Source organism: Salvelinus alpinus, chromosome 33 (assembly GCF_045679555.1).
Source record: "Salvelinus alpinus chromosome 33, SLU_Salpinus.1, whole genome shotgun sequence".
Taxonomy (NCBI): Eukaryota; Metazoa; Chordata; class Actinopteri; order Salmoniformes; family Salmonidae; genus Salvelinus; species Salvelinus alpinus.
Window position 1 is genome coordinate 5,303,334 of NC_092118.1, and position 22,686 is coordinate 5,326,019.

At 43.2% G+C, this 22,686-nt stretch overlaps 1 protein-coding gene across 2 annotated transcripts in view; it reads left to right on the forward strand.

Annotated features, from left to right (window-relative positions):
* daam2 (dishevelled associated activator of morphogenesis 2) overlaps positions 1 to 22,686 on the forward strand; it is a 238,821-nt gene that overhangs the window by 177,491 nt on the left and 38,644 nt on the right. For both annotated transcript variants that reach the window (XM_071381760.1, XM_071381761.1), the window contains exons 6-11: positions 1,191 to 1,524; positions 2,177 to 2,287; positions 4,806 to 4,909; positions 5,074 to 5,140; positions 5,456 to 5,573; positions 14,673 to 14,811. In XM_071381760.1, coding sequence (XP_071237861.1) covers positions 1,191 to 1,524; positions 2,177 to 2,287; positions 4,806 to 4,909; positions 5,074 to 5,140; positions 5,456 to 5,573; positions 14,673 to 14,811 — 873 coding nt within the window. The remainder of the gene's footprint in view (positions 1 to 1,190; positions 1,525 to 2,176; positions 2,288 to 4,805; positions 4,910 to 5,073; positions 5,141 to 5,455; positions 5,574 to 14,672; positions 14,812 to 22,686) is intronic.

Consider the following 22,686-nt stretch of genomic DNA (forward strand, 5'->3'; position numbering starts at 1 on the left):
CTGGTTAATGGGGGTAGGTAGCGAAGCGAGGGGTGCCTATATGTATATCTATACTGAACAAAAATATAAGCACAACATATAAAGTGTTGGTTTCATGAGCTGAAAGAAAAGATCCCAGAAATGTTCCATACAAACAAAAAGCTTTTTTCTCTCAAATGTTGTGCACAAATTTGTTTACATCCCTGACAGTTATCGTTTCTCCTTTTCCAAGGTAATCTATCCACCTGACAGGTGTGGCATATCAAGAAGCTGATTAAACAGCATTATCATTAGACAGGTGGACCTTCTGCTGAGGACAATAAAATGCCACTCTAAAATGTGCAGTTTTGTCACACGACACAATGCTACAGATGTTTTGAGGGAGCGTGCAATTGGCATGCTGACTGCAAGAATGTCCACCAGAACTGGTGCAAGATAATTGAATGTTCATTTCTCTACCATAAGCCGCAACGTCGTTTTAGAGAATTTGTCAGTACATCCAATCGGCCTCACAACTGCAGACCATGTGTAACCACGCCAGCCTGGAACTCCACATCAAGTTTCTTCACCTGCGGGATCGTCTGAGACCAGCCACCCGGACAGCTGATGAAACTGAAAGTATTTATGTCTGTAATAAGGCCTTTTTGTGGGGGAAAAACATATTGTGATTGGCTGAGCCTGGCTCCCAAGTGAGTGTGACTATGCCCTCGCAGGCCCACCCATGTGAAATCCAAGGATTGGGGCCTGAGGAATTAATTTTAATTGATTGGTATCCTTATATGAACTGTAACTCAGTAAAATCTTTGAAATTGTTGCATTTATATTTTTGTTCAGTATATTTTCAGTGGCAGTTCCTCGACCACTGACCCTTTGGTTTACCTATGTTTCAATTCAGTACAGTTCAGTTCAGTAAATCTGATGTGCATGACATGTTTTACGCTTGGTACAACTTTTTACACATTTTACTACACCTTTTGAACTCTTGTTATCCTAAAGCCTCAAACAAACAACTTAGGCCAGACATATTTTGGGTTTCAGTTAAACACAGAGATATTTGTCAAGGTGAATGAGATTTCATAAAAGTCAACTTAACCTCCCATTTGTGAAGCAGACTATAGTTTCCAGTGTTTGTTTAATCTTTGTCTTCCATTGTTGACCTTTCAACCTTTTTTGACTGATACATCCTCACGCCTCACCCCTCCACCTTCCAGGTTTGTGACGCGCTTCATTGAGCTCGACGGCCTCACCTGCCTGCTCAATTTCCTGCGGAGCATGGACTACGAGACATCGGAGAGCCGCGTGCACACCTCGGTCATCGGCTGCATAAAGGCTCTGATGAACAACTCACAGGGTCGAGCCCACGTGCTGGCCCACCCGCAGAGCATCAATACCATCTCCCAGAGCTTGCGGCAGGACAACGTCAAGACCAAAGTGGCCGTGCTGGAGATCCTGGGCGCAGTGTGCCTGGTGCCCGATGGCCACAAGAAGGTGCTGCAGGCGATGGCCCACTACCAGAAGTATGCTGCCGAGAGGACCCGCTTCCAGGTATAGTCCAACAAGTGCAGGGGTACTCCTAAAGCTAATCAGAAGTAAATGACACACACATTTTAGGTCATCCCCAAGAGTTAATATGTATTTTTAACCATGTTTAGAAGAGTTGCAAGGAAATTGTCCCTGTAACCCAGGGGTGGGCAAACTTCTTGGCCCAAGGGCCACATCAGGACGGGTAGTGCAAATTTTTAAGTGCTGATTTGATTATTTTATTTCAATTGGACCTTAAAACCATAACATTTAATTGACCGGTGGGATTGATTGGCTGTAGTTTACCCACCACTGTAACTTTTGCAGATCAATTTCATAGTTTTATTTATTTATTTATTTAATTGAACCTTTATTTAACTAGACAAGTTAGTTAAGAACAAATTCTTATTTACAATGAAGGCCTACTCTGGCAAACCCGGATGACGCTGGGCCAATTGTGCGTCGCCCTATGGGACTCCCAATCACGGCCCGGTTGTTATACCGCCGGGAATCGAACCTGGGTCTGTAGTGACGCCTCTAGCAGTGAGAAGCTGTGCCTTAGACTGCTGCACCACTCGGGAGCCCTGAGTTGTTTATGTATTGTAATGAATTTAACTGAATAATTGTCAGTTCAACCCATGCACCTAACTGAGAACTGTCCCTGTAACCCATGCAGACGTTACTGAATGAGCTAGACAGAAGTACGGGGCGCTACAGAGACGAGGTCAACCTGAAGACAGCCATCATGTCCTTTATCAACGCTGTGCTCAATGCCGGAGCTGGGGAGGTCAGTCATGATCGCCATGTTACTCTTTAACCCCCTGTCACACCCACAGCTAGGTCTACTTTCTATTGGATGATTCATGGCAGAAAGAGTTACAGTTCTACCAAGATATCATCCAATAATTTGACTGCATACACCCTTAGAAATACATTAGATTTGAGTGATAGAGGCTACATCATTGTTCATGGTTGAATTTGGGATGACCTTGGTCCCTTGTCAAACAGTCAGAATATGTCAAGAATACATCTTAAAGATGGAGTCTGGAGTAGGGGGAAACGTCGTCACTGGCCGCCCCACCACTGTTTTTACTTTTTGGTTGGCAGGTTGAGGAGTGTAATTTAGTAAAAAAATGTATTAGCATGGTAAATTGAATTGCAGTACATATTGTGCTCTTCCATCGCATGTGCAATGATGTCAGAGCGGGGAAAAAACAGTGTCGTTTGCAGTAACTTCTTGTTGTTGAAATATTGCAAATGATCATGACTGTTTCATCATTAAGGATTCCAGCTGTACAGTGCCTTCGGAAAGTATTCAGGCCCCTTGACTTGTTCCACATTTTGCAACGTTACAGCGTTATTCTAAAATTGATTAAATAAATAAAAAATCCTCAGCAATCTACACACAATACCCCATAGTGACTAAGCGAAAACAGGCTTTTGGACATTTTTGCAAATGTATAAAAAAGTTATATACAGAAATACTGTATTCAGACCCTTTGCTATGAGACTCGAAATTGAGCTCAGGTGCATCCATTAATCATCCTTGAGATGTTTCTGCAACTTCATTGGAGTTCACCTGTGGTAAATTCAATTGACTGGACATTATTTGGAAAGGCACAAACCTGTCTATTTAAGGTCCCACAGTTGACAGTTCATGTCAGAGCAAAATTTTTGCCATGAGGGCGAAGGAATTGTCTGTAGAGCTCCGAGACGGGATTCTGTCGAGGCACAGATCTGGGGAAGTGTACCAAAACATTTCTGCAGCATTGAAGGTCCCCAAGAACACAGTTTGGACCCACCAAGACTCTTCCTAGAGCTGGTTGCCCGGCTAAACTGAGCAAGAAGGGTCTTGGTCAGGGAGGTTACCAAGAACCCAATGGTCATTCTCACAGTTCTCACAGAGTTCTATAATTACTCTGTGGAGATGGGAGAACCTTCCAGAAGGACAACCAGCTCTGCAGCACTCCACTAATCAGGCCTTTATGGTAGAGTGGCAAGACAGAAGCCACTCCTCAGTAAAAGGCAATTATTATTATTTTTTTTACCTTTATTTAACTAGGCAAGTCAGTTAAGAACAAATTCTTATTTTCAATGACGGCCCAGGAACAGTGGGTTAACTGCCTTGTTCAGGGGCAGAACGACAGATTCGGTTACTAGTCCAGTGCTCTAACCACTAGGCTACCTGCTGCCCACTTGGAGTTTGCCAAAAGGCCCCTAAAGACTCTCAGACCATGTGAAACAAGATGAAACCAAGATAGAACTCTTTTGCCTGAATGCCAAGTGTCACATCTGGAGGAAACCTGGCACCATCCCTACGGTGATGCATGGTGGTGGCAGCATCATGCTGTGGGGAGGTTTTTCAGCAGCATGGACTGAGACACTAGTCAGGATCGAGGCAAAGATGAACAGAGCAAAGTACAGAGAGATCCTTGATGAAAACCCGCTCCAGAGTGCTCAGGACCACAGACTGGGGCGAAGGTTCACCTTGCAACAGGACAACAACCCTAAGCACACAGCCAAGACAACACAGGATTGGCTTCGGAACAGTTCTCTTAATGTCCTTGAGTGGCCCAGCCAGAGCCCGGACCTGAACCCGATCGAACATCTCTTGAGAGACCTGAAATTGCTGTGTCGCAACGCTCTCCATCCAACCTGACCTTGAGAGGATCTGCAGAGAAGAATGAGAGAAACTCCCCAAATACAGCTGTGCCAAGATTGTAGCATCATACCCAAGAAGACTTGAGGCTGTAATCGCTGCCAAAGGTGCTTCTACAAAGTATTGAGGAAAGGGTCTGAATACGTTTTCATTTTTAACCTGTTTTTGCTTTGTCATTATGGGGTATTGTGTGTAGATTGATGAGGGACAACATTTGTTTTAATCCATTTTAGAATAAGGCTGTAAAGAAAAACAAATGTGGAAAAAGTCAAGGGGTCTAAATACTTTCCGAATGCACTGTAAGTCAAGTTCATTCTTGCGTTACAATAGTACACAGACACAGTAGCATTTACATTTACATTTAAGTCATTTAGCAGACGCTCTTATCCAGAGCGACTTACAAATTGGAAAGTTCATACATATTCATCCTGGTCCCCCCGTGGGGAATGAACCCACAACCCTGGCGTTGCAAGCGCCATGCTCTACCAACTGAGCCACACGGGACCGAGCCATACAGTAGCCTACATACATAAACAACTGATGAAGCTAATTAAAAGTCCAAGATCAAGCTACTGTATGCCTGAATGATTCAGTGTTGCTGCTGTTGTCATCAGCTGTGTTTGATACCCTGTACATCAATCTTCAGGACAACCTGGAGTTCCGCCTCCACCTTAGGTACGAGTTCCTGATGTTGGGGATCCAGCCCGTGATTGACAAGCTCAGAGGGCACGATAATGCCATTCTGGACAGGTGAGGCAGGGGACAAGATGACCACCGAGCCTCTTAGAAAGCTTCTTAGTCCCTACAGTAAGGTTGTTAGATTCAAAGCTGGCATCCAGCTCGTAATTTACAGACAGAGATGGAATGACTCACTCAAGCTCATTGTCCCTTTCATGCCTGTGTTATATTTCCAGGCATTTGGACTTCTTTGAGATGGTGAGGAATGAGGATGACTTGGAACTTGCCAAGCGTTTTGACCTGGTGAGTACCTGTTTTACCATCCCCATTGACATCAATACATTGTATAATTAAGCTCAGATTGTTTTATTGAACTCAAAAGTATTGTCAAACCGAGCACTGGTATTAATGTGCAACCTAGAACAGGTTCTCCTCTACGTTAGGCCCATGGAAAGTTCACGTGTCTTTATTGGAATGTTCTCCATCTATGAATGTCGAACTTGGGTCATCCAGTGCTTGTGTTGAAGATTGCTAATTGCATCCATGCCTCATTTCAGGCTTATTATTATGGATTGACTTGGTGTTTTAATGATTGTAGGTTTTCCTTTCATTCAACAGACCCACGTGGACACTAAGAGCGCTGGCCAGATGTTTGAGTTGATCAAGAAGAAGTTGAACCACACAGACGCCTATCCTTACCTGCTCTCTATCCTCCAGCACTGCCTCCAGATGCCCTGTGAGTACATCCATCACTATTAAATCTGCCTCACGGGCTGGTGAGGTATATTTTGTTCACGATTTCCATTTCACAAATACACTACGGCAGTTTACATGACATGTCAAACTGAGTTTTTCTATTTGTTTTTATTATGGATTCCCATTAGCTGCTGCTACTCTTCCTGGGGTCCAGCGAAATTAAGGCAGTTTATACAATCTTAAAACATTACAATACATTCACAGATTTCACAACACACTGTGTGCCCTCAGGCCCCTACTCCACCACTACCACATATCTACATTACTAAATCCATGTGTATGTATACTGCGTATGTTATCGTGTGTGTGTATGCATGTGTCTGTGCCAATGTTTGTGTTGCTGCACAGTCCCCACTGTTCCATAAGGTGTTCTTTAAATCTGTTTTTTAAAACTAATTGTACTGCTTGCGTCAGTTACTTGATGTGGAATAGAGTTCCATGTAGTCATGGCTCTATGTAGTACTGTGTGCCTCCCATAGTCTGTTCTGGACTTGGGGACTGTGAAGAGACCTCTTATGGCATGTCTTGTGGGGTATGCATGGGTGTCCGAGCTGTGTGCCAGTAGTTTAGACAGACACCACAGTGCATTCAACATGTCTCATAAATAGAAGTAGTGATGAAGTCAATCTCTCCTCCACTTTCAGCCAGGAGAGATTGACATGCATATTATTAATATTAGCTCTCTGTGTACATCCAAGGGCCAGCCGTGCTGCCCAGTTCTGAGCCAATTTGCAATTTTCCTCAGTCCTTTTTTGTGGCACCTGACCACACGACTGAACAGTAGTCAAGGTGTGACAAAACTAGGGCCTGCAGGACCTGCCTTGTTGATAGTGTTGTTAAGAAGGCAGAGCATCGTTTTATTATAGACATTCTTCTCCCCATCTTAGCTACTACTGCATCAATATGTTTTAACAATGACAGTTTACTATCTAGTGTTTCTCCAAGCAGTCATCTCAACTTTCTCAATTTCCACATTATTTATTACAAGATTTAGTTGAGGTTTAGGGTTTAGTTCGTGTTTTGTTCCAAATACAATGCTTTTAGTTTTAGAAATATTTAGGGCTAACTTATTCCTTGCCACCCACTCTGAAACTAACTGCAGCTCTTTGTTGAGTGTTGCAGTCATTTCAGTCACTGTAGTAGCTGACGTTTATAGTGTTGAGTCATCTGCATACATAGAAACTCTGTCTTTACTCAGTCAGTGGCATGTTGTTAGTAAACATTGAAAAAAGCAAGGGGCCTAAACAGCTACCCTGGGGAATTCCTGATTCTAACTGGATAATATTTGATAGGTTTCCATTAAAGAACACCCTCTGTGTTCTATTAGACAAGTAACTCTTCATCCACGTTATAGCAGGGGGTGTAAAGCCATACCACATACGTTTTTCCAGCAGCAGACTATGATCAATAATGTCAAAAGCTACACTGAAGTCTAACAAGACTGCCCCCACAATAATTGTATCATCAATTTCTCTTTGCAGTACACATACACACAATTACTATATCTGTCTCCAGGCTGGTCCATCACTATAACATCTGCCTCACAGGCTGTTTTTTCAATGCCTTGCAAAAAAGGGCACCGATTGGTAGATGTGTAAAATGTTTTTAAAAAAGCAGAAGCTGACTATATCCCTTTGAGGTTGGTGAAGTTATTATTGAGGCTTTGGGTGGTGTATCAATACACCCAGTAATCACAAAGATACAGGCGACCTTCCTAACTCATTTGCTGGAGAAGGACACTGCTCAGAGATTTCACCATCCATGAGTCAATGGTGATTTTAAAACAGTTACTGAGTTTTAATGGTTGTGATATGAGAAAACTGAGGATGGAAAAACAATATTTTAGTTACTCCACAATACTAACGTAATTGACAGAGTGAAAAGAAGGAAGCTTGTACAGAATAAAAATATTCCAAAAACATGTATCCTGTTTGCAACAAGGCACTTAAGTAATACTGCAAAAAAATTGACAAAGAAATTCAGTTTTTGTCCTGAATACAAAGTGTTATGTTTGTGGCAAATCCAACACAACACATCACTGAGTACCACTCTTCATATTTTCAAGCATGGTGGTGGCTGGATCATGTAATGGGTATGCTTGTCATCGGCAAGGACTAGGGAGTTTTTTTATGATCAAAATAATCGTAATACAGCTATAAACACAGGCAAAATCCTAGAGGATAACCTGGTTCAGTCTGTTTTCTACCAGTAATTGGGATACAAATTCACCTTTCAGCAGGACAATAACATAAAACAACAGGCCAAATCTACACTGGACTTGCTTGCCAAGATGACATTGAATGTTCCTGAGTGACCTAGTTACTGTTTTAACTTAAATCAGTTTGAAAATCTATGGCAATACTTGAAAATATCTGTTTGGCAATGATCAACAATCAACTTGACAGCTTGAAGAAATGTTTTAAGAATATTGGACAAATAATGTACAATCAAGATGTGGAAAGCTCTTAGAGACCCAAAAAGACACAGCTGTAAAAAACAAAACATGTTTTTACTTATTATGCGGTATTGTGTGTAGATAGGTGAGAACAAAAATCAATTTAATCCATTTTGAGATCCGGTTGTAACACAACAAAATGTGGATTAAGTCAAGGATACCTTTGAAAACTTTCTGAAGGCACTGTAATAGGCCCAGACAGTACAGTGTTATTTTTGTATCAAGGATGATTATTCACTTTGGCGCCAGTCTTATGTTAGCACATAAGTTGCACAGATCGCTAGCTAGCTAGCTAAGCTAACTACCTTGCTGGATAGCTAGCCAGCTAACATTAAGTCAGGTGAGGCCAGAGGAGTATATCCTACGAAGCAGGTTTTAGGAGTTAGCGAGGTAACTTTGGTCATTCAAAAATGGTTAACCTTTTAGCAAGGTACATTTCTATGGCAAAGAATCCTTCAGAACTAACCTTCTCCTTGGCAGGTTAACTCATGGCTAACTCCACTTACCCGAATGAAATGATAGTTGAGGACCAATGAAATCAGATTCCATCCCTCTCGCAAAGATTGTGTCATCAGCCCCTTCATTTGAGGAAGATGACTGATTTGTTTTACACATTTAGCAATGGTTTAATTAAATAACATTTAATTTAGCAATTAGCATTTTAAACTTCACACAATGTAACACTTTTGTATGACTTAATACTAATTATAATATTGATAGGAGTGTGAAAAAATGTGCTTGTGCATTGATAAAATGTAAATGTAAATAAGCACACCAAAGACACCATTAACCATAAGTAATAAAATAAAGACTGCAGTTCTAAAAGCCTATTTCACATAGCCTGCTGATTTTGCAAGATAACTTTTATTTCATTTTGATTTCGGCACAAACGAAAATGTGGCACTGACTCGCCCATGGATTGGTATTTCAGCATTGTCTCAATGAAGAGTTAGGCTAGCCATGTGCGACATGCTCACGCAGTTACAAGCCTGCTAGATTTAGCGGCAGGCGGATGAACAATGTCCGCTGCCATAGTATGGATGAAGCCTTCGCTGGAATGTGAAGCTAACTGAAGCTGGTTAATTTTAGAAAACCCTTAGTAGATCTAGCTTGCTTCGTAGGATATCCCTCAGGGGTGCTTGGTTGGTGAAGTGTACTTTTAATTGTTTACTCGCCATCACGGTCATGCCTACTTTCTCTAACTTTGTGACCGAGGGCTGAATGATGTTCAATGAGCGACTCGTAGAGCGCCTTCTACAGGCAATCATTGAATTTTTTTGTTGTATTTGGCGCACTTTAAATGAGCGCAAATGAGCAGACATATTTGTTTATTCTACAGTGGCTTACAAAAGTATCCCCCTTGGCATTTTTCCTATTTTCTTACCTTACAACCTGGAATTAAAATATATTTTGGGGGGGTTTTGTATCATTTGATTTACACAACATGCCTACCACTTTGAAGATGCAAAATAATTTTTTTTGTGGAAGAAACAAGAAATAAAACCTAAAAAACCTGAAAACTTGATAACTATTCACCCCCCTAAAGTCAATACTTTGTAGAGCCACCTTTTGCAGCAATTACAGCTTGGGGTATGTCTCTATAAGCTATAAGCTTGGAACATCTAGCCACTGGGATTTTTGCTCATTCTTCAAGGCAAAACTTCTCCAGCTTGTTCAAGTTGGATGGGTTCCGCTGGTGTACAGCAATCTTTAAGTCATACAACATATTCTCAATTGGATTGAGGTCTGGGCTTTGACTAGGCCATTCCAAGACATTTAAATGTTTCCCCTTAAACCACTCGAGTGTTGCTTTAGCAGTATGCTTAGGGTCATTGTCCTGCTGGAAGGTGAACCTCCATCCCAGTCTCAAATCTCTGGAAGACTGAAACAGGTTTCCTTCAAGAATTCCCCTGTATTTAGCACCATCCATCATTCCTTAAATTCTGACCATTTTCCCAGTCCCTGCCGATGAAAAACATCCCCACAGCATGACGCTGCCACCACCATGCTTCCCTGTGTGGATGGTGTTCTTGGGGTGATGAGAGGTGTTGGGTAAAGCTCAATTTTAGTCTCATCTGACCAGAGTACCTTCTTCCATATGTTTGGGGAGTCTCCCACATGTCTTTTGGCGAACACCAAATGTGTTTGCTTATTTTTTTCTTTAAGCAGTGGCTTTTTTCTGGACACTCTTCTGTAAAGCCCAGCTCTGTGGAGTGTACGGCTTAAAGTGGTCCTATGGACAGATACTCCAATCTCCGCTGTGGAGCTTTGCAGTTCCTTCAGGGTTATCTTTGGTCTCTGTTGCCTCTGTAGTTACTGCCCTCCAGGCCTGGTCCGTGAGTTTTGGTGGGCGGCCCTCTTTTGTCAGGTTCGTTGTGGTGCCATATTCTTTTAAATTTTTTAAATAATGGATTTGATGGTGCTCCGTGGGATGTTCAAAGTTTTGGATATTTTTTTGGAACCCAACCCTGATCTTTTCTTCTCCACAACTTTGTCCCTGACCTGTTTGAAAAGCTCCTTGGTCTTCATGGTGCCACTTGTTTGGTGGTACCCCTTGCTTAGTGGTGTTGCAGACTCTGGGGCCTTTCAGAACAGGTGTATATATACTAAGATCATTTGACAGATCATGTGACACTTAGATTGCACACAGGTGGACTTTATTTAACAGCAATCACTCACCTCGGATTAGACATATATATTTTTCTTCAACAAGCAGGATGCACAGGACATTCACCGAACACCCGACAAGGCCAAAATCCCAGTTATTTGCAAGAGGAAGAGACGCGGGTACAGAGGACACAGAGCGGGGTGCCTCGTAAGGATCCACAGAAGGCGAGTGGGAAAGCTGCCGTTACGTCAATATTACTCGCCAACGTGCAATCATTGGACAATAAATTAGACGAGGTACGATCACGAATATCCGACCAATGGGACATCAAAAACTGTAATATCTTATGTTTCACGGAATCGTGGCTGAATGATGACATGGATATTCAGATAGCGGGATATACGCTGCAGCGGCAGGATAGAACAGCACTCCGGTAAGAAGAGGGGAGGCGGTCTGTGCATGTTTGTAAACAACAGCTGGTGCACGAAATCTAAGGAAATCTCTAGATTTTGCTCGCCTGAAGTAGAGTATCTTGTGATAAAATGCAGACCACACTATTTGCCTAGAGAGTTTTCCGCTATATTTTTCGTGGCTGTTTATTTACCCCCACAGACGGATATTGGCATTAAGACCGTACTCAGTCAGCTGTATAAGGAAATAAGCAAACAGGAAACTGCCACCTAGAGGTGGCGCTCCTAGTGGCCGGAGACTTTAATTCAGGGAAATTTAAATCAGTTATACCTCTTTTCTATCAACATGTTAAATGTGCAACCAGAGGGGAAAAAATATAGATCACCTGTACTCCACACACAGAAACACGTACAAAGTTCTCACTTGCCCTCCATTTGGTAAATCCGACCACAATTCTATACTCCTGATTCCTGTTTACAAGCAAAAATGAAAGCAGGAAGCACCAGTGACTCGGTCTATAAAAAAAGTGGTCAGATGAAGCAAATGCTAAACTACAGGACTGTTTTGCTATCACAAACTGGAACATGTTCCGGGATTCTTCCGATGGCATTGAGGAGTATACCACATCAGTCACTGGCTTTATCAATAAGTGCATCGAGGATGTCGTCCCCACAGTGACTGTACGTACATACCCCAACCAGAGGCCATGGATTACAGGCAACATTTGCACTGAGCTAAAGGCTAGAGCTGCCTCTTTCGAGGTGCGGGACTCTAACATGGGAGCTTATAAGAAATCCTGCTATGCCCTCCGACGAACCATCAAACAGGCAAAGCGTCAATACAGGGCTAAGATTGAATCGTACTATACCGGCTCTGATGCTCATCTTATGTGGCAGGGCTTGCAAACTATTACAGACTACAAAGGGAAGCATATCCGCGAGCTGCCAAGTGACACGAGCCTACCAGACGAGCTAAATCACTTCTATGCTCGCTTCGAGCCAAGCAACACTGAGGCATGCATGAGAGCATTAGCTTTTCCGGATAACTGTGTGATCACGCTCTCCGTAGCCGGTGTGAGTAAGACCTTTAACAGATCAAAATTCACAACGCTGCGGGGCCAGACGGATTACCAGGACGTGTGCTCCGGGCATGTCCTGACCAACTGGCAGGGGTCTTCACTGACATTTTCAACATGTCCCTGATTGAGTCTGTAATACCAACATGTTTCAAGCAGATCACCATAGTCCCTGTGCCCAAGAACACGGAGTCAACCTGCCTAAATGACTACATAAACATAAACGCCATTATCCCAGAAATCCTAGATCCACTCCAATTTGCATACCGCCCAAACAGATCCACATATGATACAATCTCTATTGCGTACTGCCCTTTCCCACCTGGACAAAAGGAACACCTACGTGAGAATGCTATTCATTGACTACAGCTCAGCGTTCAACACCATAGTACCCTCAAAGCTCATCACTAAGCTAAGGAACCTGGGACTAAACACCTCCCTCTGCAATTGGATCCTGGACTTCCTGACGGGCCGCACCCAGGTGGTGAGGGTAGGTAGCAACACATCTGCCACGCTGATCCTCAACACTGGAGCCCCTCAGGGGTGTGTGGTCAGTCCCCTCCTGTACTCCCTGTTCACCCATGACTGCATGGCCAGGCACGACTCCAACACCATCATTAAGTTTGCAGACGACACAACAGTGGTAGGCCTGATCACCGACAACGACGAGACAGCATATAGGGAGGTCAGAGACCTGGCTGGTTGGTGCCAGAATAACAATCTATCCCTCAACGTAACCAAGACAAAGGAGATGATTGTGGACTACAGGAAGAGGAGGACCGAGCACGCCCCCATTCTCATCAACGGGGCTGTAGTGGAGCAGGTTGAAAGCTTCAAGTTCCTTGGTGTCCACATCTCCAACCAACTAGAATGGTCCAAACACACCAAGACAGCTGTGAAGATGGAACGACAAAGCCTATTCCCCATCAGGAAACTAAAAAGATTTGGCATGGGTCCTCAGATCCTCAAAAGGTTCTACAACTGCAACATCGAGCGCATTCTGACTGGTTGCATCACTGCCTGGTACAGCAATTGCTCGGCTTCCAAACCGCAAGGCACTTCAGAGGGTAGTGCATACGGCCCAGTACATCACTGGGGCTAAGCTGCCTGCCATCCAGGACCTCTACACCAGGCGGTGTCAGAGGAAGGCCCTAAAAATTGTCAAAGTCCTCAGCCACCCCAGTCATAGACTGTTCTCTCTACTACCGCATGGCAAGCGGTACCGGAGTGCCAAGACTAGGACAAAAAGGCTTCTCAACAGTTTTTACCCCCAAGCCATAATTTGACTATTTGCATTGTGCCCCCCCCCCCCCCCCCCCCCCCCCTCTGTTACTCTGCTGCTGCTCTCTGTTTGTCATATTTGCATAGTCACTTTAACTATACATACTCCCTCAATTGGCCCGACCAACCAGTGCCTCCGCACATTGGCTAACCGGGCTATCTGCATTGTGTCCCGCCACCCGCCACCCACCACCCGCAAATCCCTCTTTTTCCTACTGCTACTCTCTGTTTATCATAAATGCATAGTCACTTTAACCATATCTACATGTACATACTACCTCAATCAGCCCGACTAACCGGTGCCTGTATATAGCCTCACTACTGTTATAGCCTCACTACTGTATATAGCCTTGCTATTGTTATTTTTCACTGTCTTTTTACTGTTGTTTTTATTTCTTTACTTACCTATTGTTCACACTATTGATTAGAGCCTGTAAGTAAGCATTTCACTGTAAGGTCTTCACCTGTTGTATTTGGCGCACTTGACAAATAAACTTTGATTTGATTGATTCATAGCAAAGGGGGTGAATACAGCACTTTTCCGTTTTTTTGTTATTTTTTTCATTTCACTTCACCAATTTGGACTATTTTGTTTATTACATGAAATCCAAATAAATCCATTTAAATTATAGGTTGTAATACAGCAAAATAGGAAAAACGCCAAGGGGGATGAATACTTTATACTATATGTATATAATATCTGAGCTTTATCTCTGGAATGAAGTCCAATACAAATTTTTCTGTGAAAGGCTAATGTCGGACAATAATATCGGTCAACCGATTTATCGGTCGGCCTCTAAATGTTACATCAGCCTCCCAGGCTGGTCACTATTACATCTGCCTCAAAGCCTGGTTCATCACTATTACATCTGCTTCACAGTGGTCAATAATAAATCTCCAGAGGTGTGAAGACAGTGTACCTTAACTGATAAAAAGGATTGACTCTAGTCAACACTGCAAAGGCTGGTTGATAACGATAGCTGCCTCACAAGTTGGTCAATGTTTCTGCCACTACTCAAAACCGTGAATCCATGGAGCCAGTTATACCCCCTCTTACAAAACACACCAGTTGTTCTTGAAAAAAATCTTCACTTCTGTATTGATGAGAGTAGTGAGGCTACAATCTTAACATTGATCGTTGTCATTGAAGTCCTTCTGCTTGTCCTCCAAGGAGCTAACCGTTCATCAGTGTGTGTGTGTGACCTTAGAAGTATGTGGTGTTTATTAACTCTCGTTTGCTGTTTTCCAGACAAACGCGGAGGGGGCAGTCTGCAGCATTGGCAGCTCCTAGACCGGATCCTGCAGCAGATAGTCCTGCAAGATGAGAAGGGAGAGGACCCGGACATTGCGCCCCTAGACAACTTCAGTGTCAAAAATATCATTCGCATGTGAGTAACCTGGCCTCACACGATTTGTGACACACCGACAGATACAAACATAGATACACACTCTCACTCATACTCACGGACACAACCAAAAACACGCCCTGATGTTGGCACACACAATGTTGCTTATGATCATGTGTCTTCATGTTGTCAAGCAACTGTGTTGATAAAATGTTGATATATAGAGCTATTATGAGATATGTTCTTTGTTGCTAGAGCTGTATATAGAACCTGACTGAACCAATTAGGAAATTCAAGAGACACATGGAAGCATCCTTTTGGCATTACATCTTGTGCTGATCAAAGACTTCCTTGACATCGACAGCTGCTGTTATGACACAATGTTTCAAGCTTGGTGGGAACACACAAAAATACTGAAATAGCTCACTGTTTGCTTACCAGAGTTCAAAGAGAGTGAAGAGAAAGGGGTGGGGCATCTTTTGTTCATAAAACTAGACAGGGTTTTAACTGGAAATTCAACATGGGCTGCGGTACAATTCCCTACCTTTATTCTCAGTCTGCAGCCCTTCACTCCCCCTTATGGATTTAAACAAAATGGACTAATATAGGAAATTTGGCGAAGACACCCTAGCCTTAACATACACCAATCTAATGCTATCATATCCACAAGGGGGACTGAGCAAGTGCACCCTTCACGGACAATGTATAGAACATTGGACTGCAGCCATAAGCTGGGCCTGAGTGAGGATTCAGGGAAAGGGATTGGTTAGAATGGGGAGGTGGGGTGGCAGCAGGGGGTTGTGGGAATGCACGGTACCTGCCTCACTCAGTGAGGTGAATTGTCATGAAAGCAGAAGCGAGATCAAAAGGAATTGCTGTAATCGTGTTAGCCGAACGACTCCATGATTCCCAGCCCAGTCGACCATGTTACATTGAAGCAGTTGTTTGGTGAGATAAAGAAGGGGAGAAAATAATAACTGTAACACTTTACCTAAAGCATCTCGGTATAACCTGATATGAGCATGTACAGTATGAGCCTATATAATGTCTTATAACTGTTTTGGTTAATCATGTCACATGACCTGGATTTGAACTTTTATATAAAGCTTTTTCATCAAATTGTCCCCTTTTCTTTTTGTCAGATGTTTCAGTAACATCCTCAGATAATTGCTTTAATTTTTGGTTTAATTCTCAATTCTGGAAAAGGTTCATATCCAGGTCATGTGACATGATTAACCAAAACACAGGGCCCTACTTATAACAATACTTATTATATGGTATATCGCTCTGTCACATCTGCTCCCGCTCCCCCTCTCTGGCGCTCAAGGTCTCCAGGCTGTTCATCATTACGCACACCATTATTACGCGCACCAGCGCTTCATTGGACTCACCTGGACTCCATCACGTCATTGATTGCCTCCCCTATATCTGTTACTTCCTCAGTTTCATTCCTGTGTCTGCATTGATGTTGTTTTGTTTCTCTTGTTCAGACGCTGTTCTTGTTAATTTCAAGTCTATTTATTATTTATTCCTCACCCTGTACTTGCTTCCCGTCTCCCAGCGTCTGTAGTTACTGTTACACTCTCTCTGCATACAATTCTCAACTGTTTCAAACTGGCTGTTACTTTGTCTGGATCATTATGAGACGATTGTAAGACATTGTAAAGGCATCATACTCATAAAAAGTCTTACAATATATTATAATTGCATTGTAAGGCATTATACCTGGATGCTTTAACCTTTCTGGCGCAGGCGTTCCGCTAGCGACCCACCTCGACAACATCCGGTGAAATTGCAGAGCGCCAAATTCAAATTACAGAAATATAAATATTTAACATTCATGAAAATACAAGTGTCATACATCAAAATAAAGCTTAACTTCTTGTTAATCCAGCCACTGTGTCAGATTTCAAAAAGGCTTTACGGTGAAAGCACACCATGCGATTATCTGAGTACAGCGCCCCGCATGCAAAAGCATGAAAAACATTTTTCAACCAGGCAGGTGCGCCACGAAAGTCAGAAATAGCAATATAATAAATGCCTTACCTTTGAAGATCTTCTTTTGTTGGCACTCCAAAAGGTCCCAGCTAGATCACAAATGGTCCTTTTGTTCGATAAAATCCTTCTTTATATCCCCAAAAACTCAGTTTAGCTGGCGCGCTTCATTCAATAATCTACCGGTTTCCCTCCTTCAAAATGCATACAAAATGAATCCCAAGCGTTACCAATAAACTTCTCCAAACAAGTCAAACAACGTTTATAATCAAACCTCAGGTATCCTAATACGTAAATAAATGATCAAATTTAAGATGGAGAATCGTTATTGTCTTTACCGGAGATGAACAACAAAGAACGCGCTCTCATCCACGCGCATGAAAACACTACAGCCAAAATGGGAGCCACTTAGAAAAACTACAAATTATTTTTTCCAAAAACAAGCCTGAAACTCTTTCTAAAGACTGTTGACATCTAGTGGAAGCACTAGGAACTGCAATCTGGGAGGATTTCACCTCATAATAAACATGACAGCCATTGGAAACAGTGGTAGGCTGAAATGTATTTTATTTTATGGTTTGTCCTCTGGGTTTCGCCTGCCATTTCAGTTCTTTTATACTCACAGACATTATTCTAACAGTTTCAGAAACCATAGAGGGTTTTCTATCAGAATCTACCAATTATATGCATATCCTAGCTTGTGGGCCTGAGTAACAGGCAGTTTACTTTGGGCACGCTTTTCATCCGGACGTCAAAATACTGCCCCCTAGCCCAAAGAGGTAAAGTGTTACCAGAGTGATCATTTGAGCTGAAAAACATTTTTAGATATGTCATCAAGGAGAATATTTACATTGGTTCTGGTAGAGATTCCCTTTCGAATGGTTGTAGACATGTTTCTTTTTGAGGTTGGGGAATTGTAAAACATAGGTATCTGAAACCACAGCTTTGCGCTGTAATAATGTACACAGTGTTAAAAGACAGAATTCAGGACTCCTTCCTTGTGTTTTAAATCAAACTTTATTTGTCACATGCGCCGATTACAACAGTACAGTTCAAGCAGAGTTTAGAAAATATTTACCAAATAAATGAAAGTAAAAAATGTATTAAAAGTAACACTATAAAATAACAATAACGAGGCTATATACAGGGGGTACCGGTACCGAGTCAGTGTGCGGGGTTACAGGTTAGTTGAGGTAATTTGTACATGTAGGTTGAAATATCCAAGTTCTGTCTCTTTCCCCCTCTCCATCTCTGTCTCCCTTCTTCATCTTTCCCTCTCCCTCCCTCTCTTCCTCCCATGTCTCCTCATAGTCATACTGTACACCCCCCCCCCCCCCCCCCCCATCTCTCTGTCATTTTTAAAACAAGCTAAGAGCAATGATTAATGTGTTTAGTCTTCTCTATGAAAGCACCACAAAGCATCGGGAGGAAACCTTGGCCAACGCTAGCCACTCAATTGACTTCATTGACCATTGTTTGTATAATCGGTACACTTAGGCGTGATTCTTTCCATTAGCAAACTGGGCAAGTTTGGACACAAGTCCACCAATTGTGCCTCCATTAAACAGTTTAAATATTTAAGTATGTTGACATTAATGACAGGCTTGTTTTGTTTCCATATAAACCCTCTTAGAGTAAATTGTGCTTGGAAAAGAGTATAAGTTGAGAGGAAGAGAGTAGAAAACTAAGTTATAGTCAACTGTCGAAAGAGTACAGTACGGTTAAGCGTCGGAGCCGTTGGAGCCATTGTTGTTGATGGCAACTAAGGGTTTGTCTCGTGCGCAGACGCTCAGGAGTAGACGGTCTGAAAACAAATAAAGACAAAGTCGTTAATCATTTGTAGTCGCTGTGAGGACGGCTCTGACCGCTCGCCTGCACTGACAGAAATGAACACTCCGCAAAACAGTGTTTTTTAACTAACACATCTAGTGCGGTGTGTTGAGTTCTAGCAAATAACTGTCATTCGTTGATAGGTTTGAGCTGTTTAATGTACTTGGTTCTGAGATAGGTCTGTGCTTTCACAGTGTAACAAAGTTGTATATATTTACAAAAGTGCACTAGTGATCTCAATTTGGTTAACGCCTAAGTCACCTTGTCATCCTCATCTCTTGTAGGCGCCCTTGTAGGTATGAATCTGTGCCAACTTATTTGGCCATTTCCTAGTCATCAATAGACGGTCAAAACAATGTGTCCGTGTTCTCTGTCTGGATCTTCATTCTCGTTCTCTCGCTCTCTAGCTCTCTTGCTGTCTCGCTCTCTAGCTCTCTTGCTGTCTCGCTCTCTCTCATCCAGCCATGGGTACCACCGTTGCACCAGGTGTCTCTTTCTCCATCATCTAGTCCTTCATGGCACTTCCATTGATCATCTTTAGAATTTCTTAGTCTCTCTCATAGCTTCCATATCCAATCTCACACTTTCACCCACTATCAAACATGCTGTACCACTATACCTATTGTAACATATTGATATCAGGACCCTTTTCACAAAGAGTCTCGGAGTAGGAGTGCTGATGTAGGATCAGTTTTGCCTTCTAGTTTGCCATAAAGAAGTTGATATGGACAGGGGAAACCTAATCCTAGATCAGCACTCCTACTCTAAGGTGCTTTATAAATACAGGCCTTAAACTCGAACCCGTTATAATGTATAGCAATGAAAAACTTAATTTGGGAACAACATCTATAAATATGAAAATAACAATACAGCTTTATAGCCTCGATTGCGTATTAATGACGACGTGCTATGCGAAGTTGGATCAATTACATTTCAACCCAGTCAGCAAAGCCAATGAATCGAAATTGCACTCATTACCAATTGTTCGCAAGATGGTGCCGACAGAGATGGTCGCCTCGCTTCAAGTTCTTAGGAAACAATGCAGTAATTCGTTTTTTTATGTATTACTTATTACATTGTTAGCCCAGAAAATCTTAAGTGTTATTACATATAGCCGGGAAGAACTATTGGATATAAGACTGACATCAACTTACCAACATTACAACCAGGAATACGACTTTCCCGAAGTGGATCCTTTGTTCGGACCTCCACCCTGGACATGGGATCTTATCCCAGAGACCGACCCAAAACAACGTCGTCACCGCAGGAGAGGCAGATGGAGCGGCCTCCTGGTCAGACTTAGAAGGCGAGCACACCACCCACAGCTTCCGAGCATATTAGTCGCCAATGTCCAGTCTCTAGACAACAAGGTGGACGAAATTAGGGCATGAGTTGCCTTCCAGAGAGACATCAGAGATTGTAACATTCTCTGTTTCACAGAAACATGGCTCACTTGGGATATGTTGTCAGAGTTGGTACAGCCACCGGGTTTCTTCATGCGTCGCACCGACAGAAACAAACATCTCTCTGGTAAGAAGAAGGGCGGGGATGTATGCCTCATGATTGACGACTCATGGTGTAGCAACAACAACATACAGGAACTCAAGTCCTTTTGTTCACCTGACCTAGAATTCATTACAATCAAATGCTGACCGCATTATCTACCAAGATAATTATCTTTGATTATAGTCACAGCCGTGTATATCCCCTCCCCCTCAAGCAGATACCTCGATGGCCCTGAAAGAACTTCACTGGACTCTATGTAAACTGTAAACCATATATCCTGAGGCTGCATTTATTGTAGCAGGAGATTTTAACAAAGCTAATCTGAGAACAAGGCTACATTGTAGTACCCGCTCGAGCAAAACACTGGACAACTGCTACTCTAACTTCCGCGATGCATACAAGGCCCTCCCCCTCCCTCCCTTCGGCAAATCCGACCACGACTCCATCTTGCTCGTACCGTCCTATAGGCAGAAACTCAAACAGGATGTACCCGTGACTAGAACCATTCAATGCTGGTCTGACCAATCGGAATCCACGCTTCAAGATTGTTTTGATCACGTGGACTGGAAAATGTTCCGGGAAGCCTCAGACAATAACATTGATTTATATGCTGACTCAGTGAGTGAGTTTATTAGGAAGTGCATTGGAGATGTTCTACCCACGGTGACTATTAAAACCTACCCCAACCATACGGCCGAATATAAACGGTGTAGTTATTCCCCCCGGCAAGGCAATCAAACAAGCGAAATGTCGGTATAGGGACAAAATGGAGTCGCAATTCAATGGCCCAGACACAAGGGGTATGTGGCAGGGCCTACAGGCAATTACGGGCTACAAAAACAAAACCAGCCTCGTCACGGACACCGACGTCTTGCTTCCAGACAAGCTAAACACCTTCTTTGCCCGTTTTGAGGATAATACAGTGCCACCGACGCTAACAAGGACTGCGGGCCCCGTCTCTCCTTCTCCATGGCCAACGTGAGTAAGACATTTAAACGTGTTAACCCTCGCAAGGCTGCTGGCCCAGATGGCATCCCTAGCCGCATCCTCAGAGCATGCACAGACCAGCTGGCTGGTGTGTTTATGGACATATTCAAACACTCCCTATCCCAGTCTGCTGTCGCCACATGCTTCAAGATGGCCACCATTGTTCCTGTACCAAAGAAGGCAAAGATAACTGAACTAAATGACTATCGCCCCGTAGCACTGACTTCTGTCATCATGAAGTGCTTTGAGACTAGTCAAGGATCATATCACCTCCACCTTACCTGCCACTCTAGAACCACTTCAGTTTGCATACCACCCCAACAGGTCCACAGACGATGCAATCGCCATCACACTGCACACTGCCCTATCCCATCTGGAAAAGAGGAATACCTATGTAAGAATGCTGTTCATTGACTACAGCTCAGCATTCAACACCATAGTACCCTCCAAGCTCATCATTAAGCTTAAGGCCCTGGGTCTCAACCCCGCCCTGTGCAATTGGGTCCTGGACTTTCTGACAGGCCGCCCCTGGTGGTGAAGGTAGGAAACAACATCTCCACTTCGCTGATCCTCAACACCGGGTCCCCACAAGGGTGCGTGCTCAGCCCCCTCCTGTACTCTCTGTTAACCCACGACTGCGTGGCCATGCACGCCTCCAACTCAATCATCAAGTTTGCAGACGATACAACAGTGGTGGGCTTGATTACCAACAATGACAAGACAACCTACAGGCAGGAGGTGAGGGCACTCGGAGTGTGGTGTCAGGGAAACAACCTGTCACTTAACGTCAACAAAACAAAGGAGATGATTGTGGACTTCAGCAAACAGCAGAGGGAGCACTCCCCTATCCACATCGACAGGACAGTGGAGAAGGTGGAAAGTTTTAAGTTCTTCGGTGTACACATCACGGACAAACTGAAATGGTCCACCCACACAGACAGCGTGGTGAAGAAGGTGCAACAATGCCTCTTCAATCTCAGTTGGCTGAAGAAATGTGGCTTACAAACTTTTACAGATGCACAATCGAGAGCATCCTGTCAGGCTGTATCACCGCCTGGTACGATAACTGCACCGCCCTCAAACGCAAGGCTCTCCAGAGGGTATTGCGGTCTGCACAATGCTTCACCGGGGGCAAACTACCTGCCCTCCAGGACACATACAGCACCCGATGTCACAGGAAGGCCAAAAAGATCATCAAGGACAACAACCACCCGAGCCACTGCCTGTTCACCCCGTTATCATCCAGAAGGCGAGGTCAGTACAGGTGCATCAAAGCTGGGACCGAAAGACTGAAAAACAGCTTCTATCTCAAGGCCATCAGACTGTTAAACAGCCATCACTAACATTGAGAGGCTGCTGACCCAAATCACTGTCCACTTTAATAAATGGAATTAATAAAGGTATCACTAGTGAATTTAAATAATGCCACTTTAATAATGTTTACATATCCTACATTACTAATCTGATATGTATATACTCTATTTCATACCATCTATTGCATCTTGCCTATGCCGCACGGCCATCGCTCATCCATATATGTATATGTACATATTCTTATTCCATCCCTTTACATTTGTGTGTATAAGGTAGTTGTTGTGA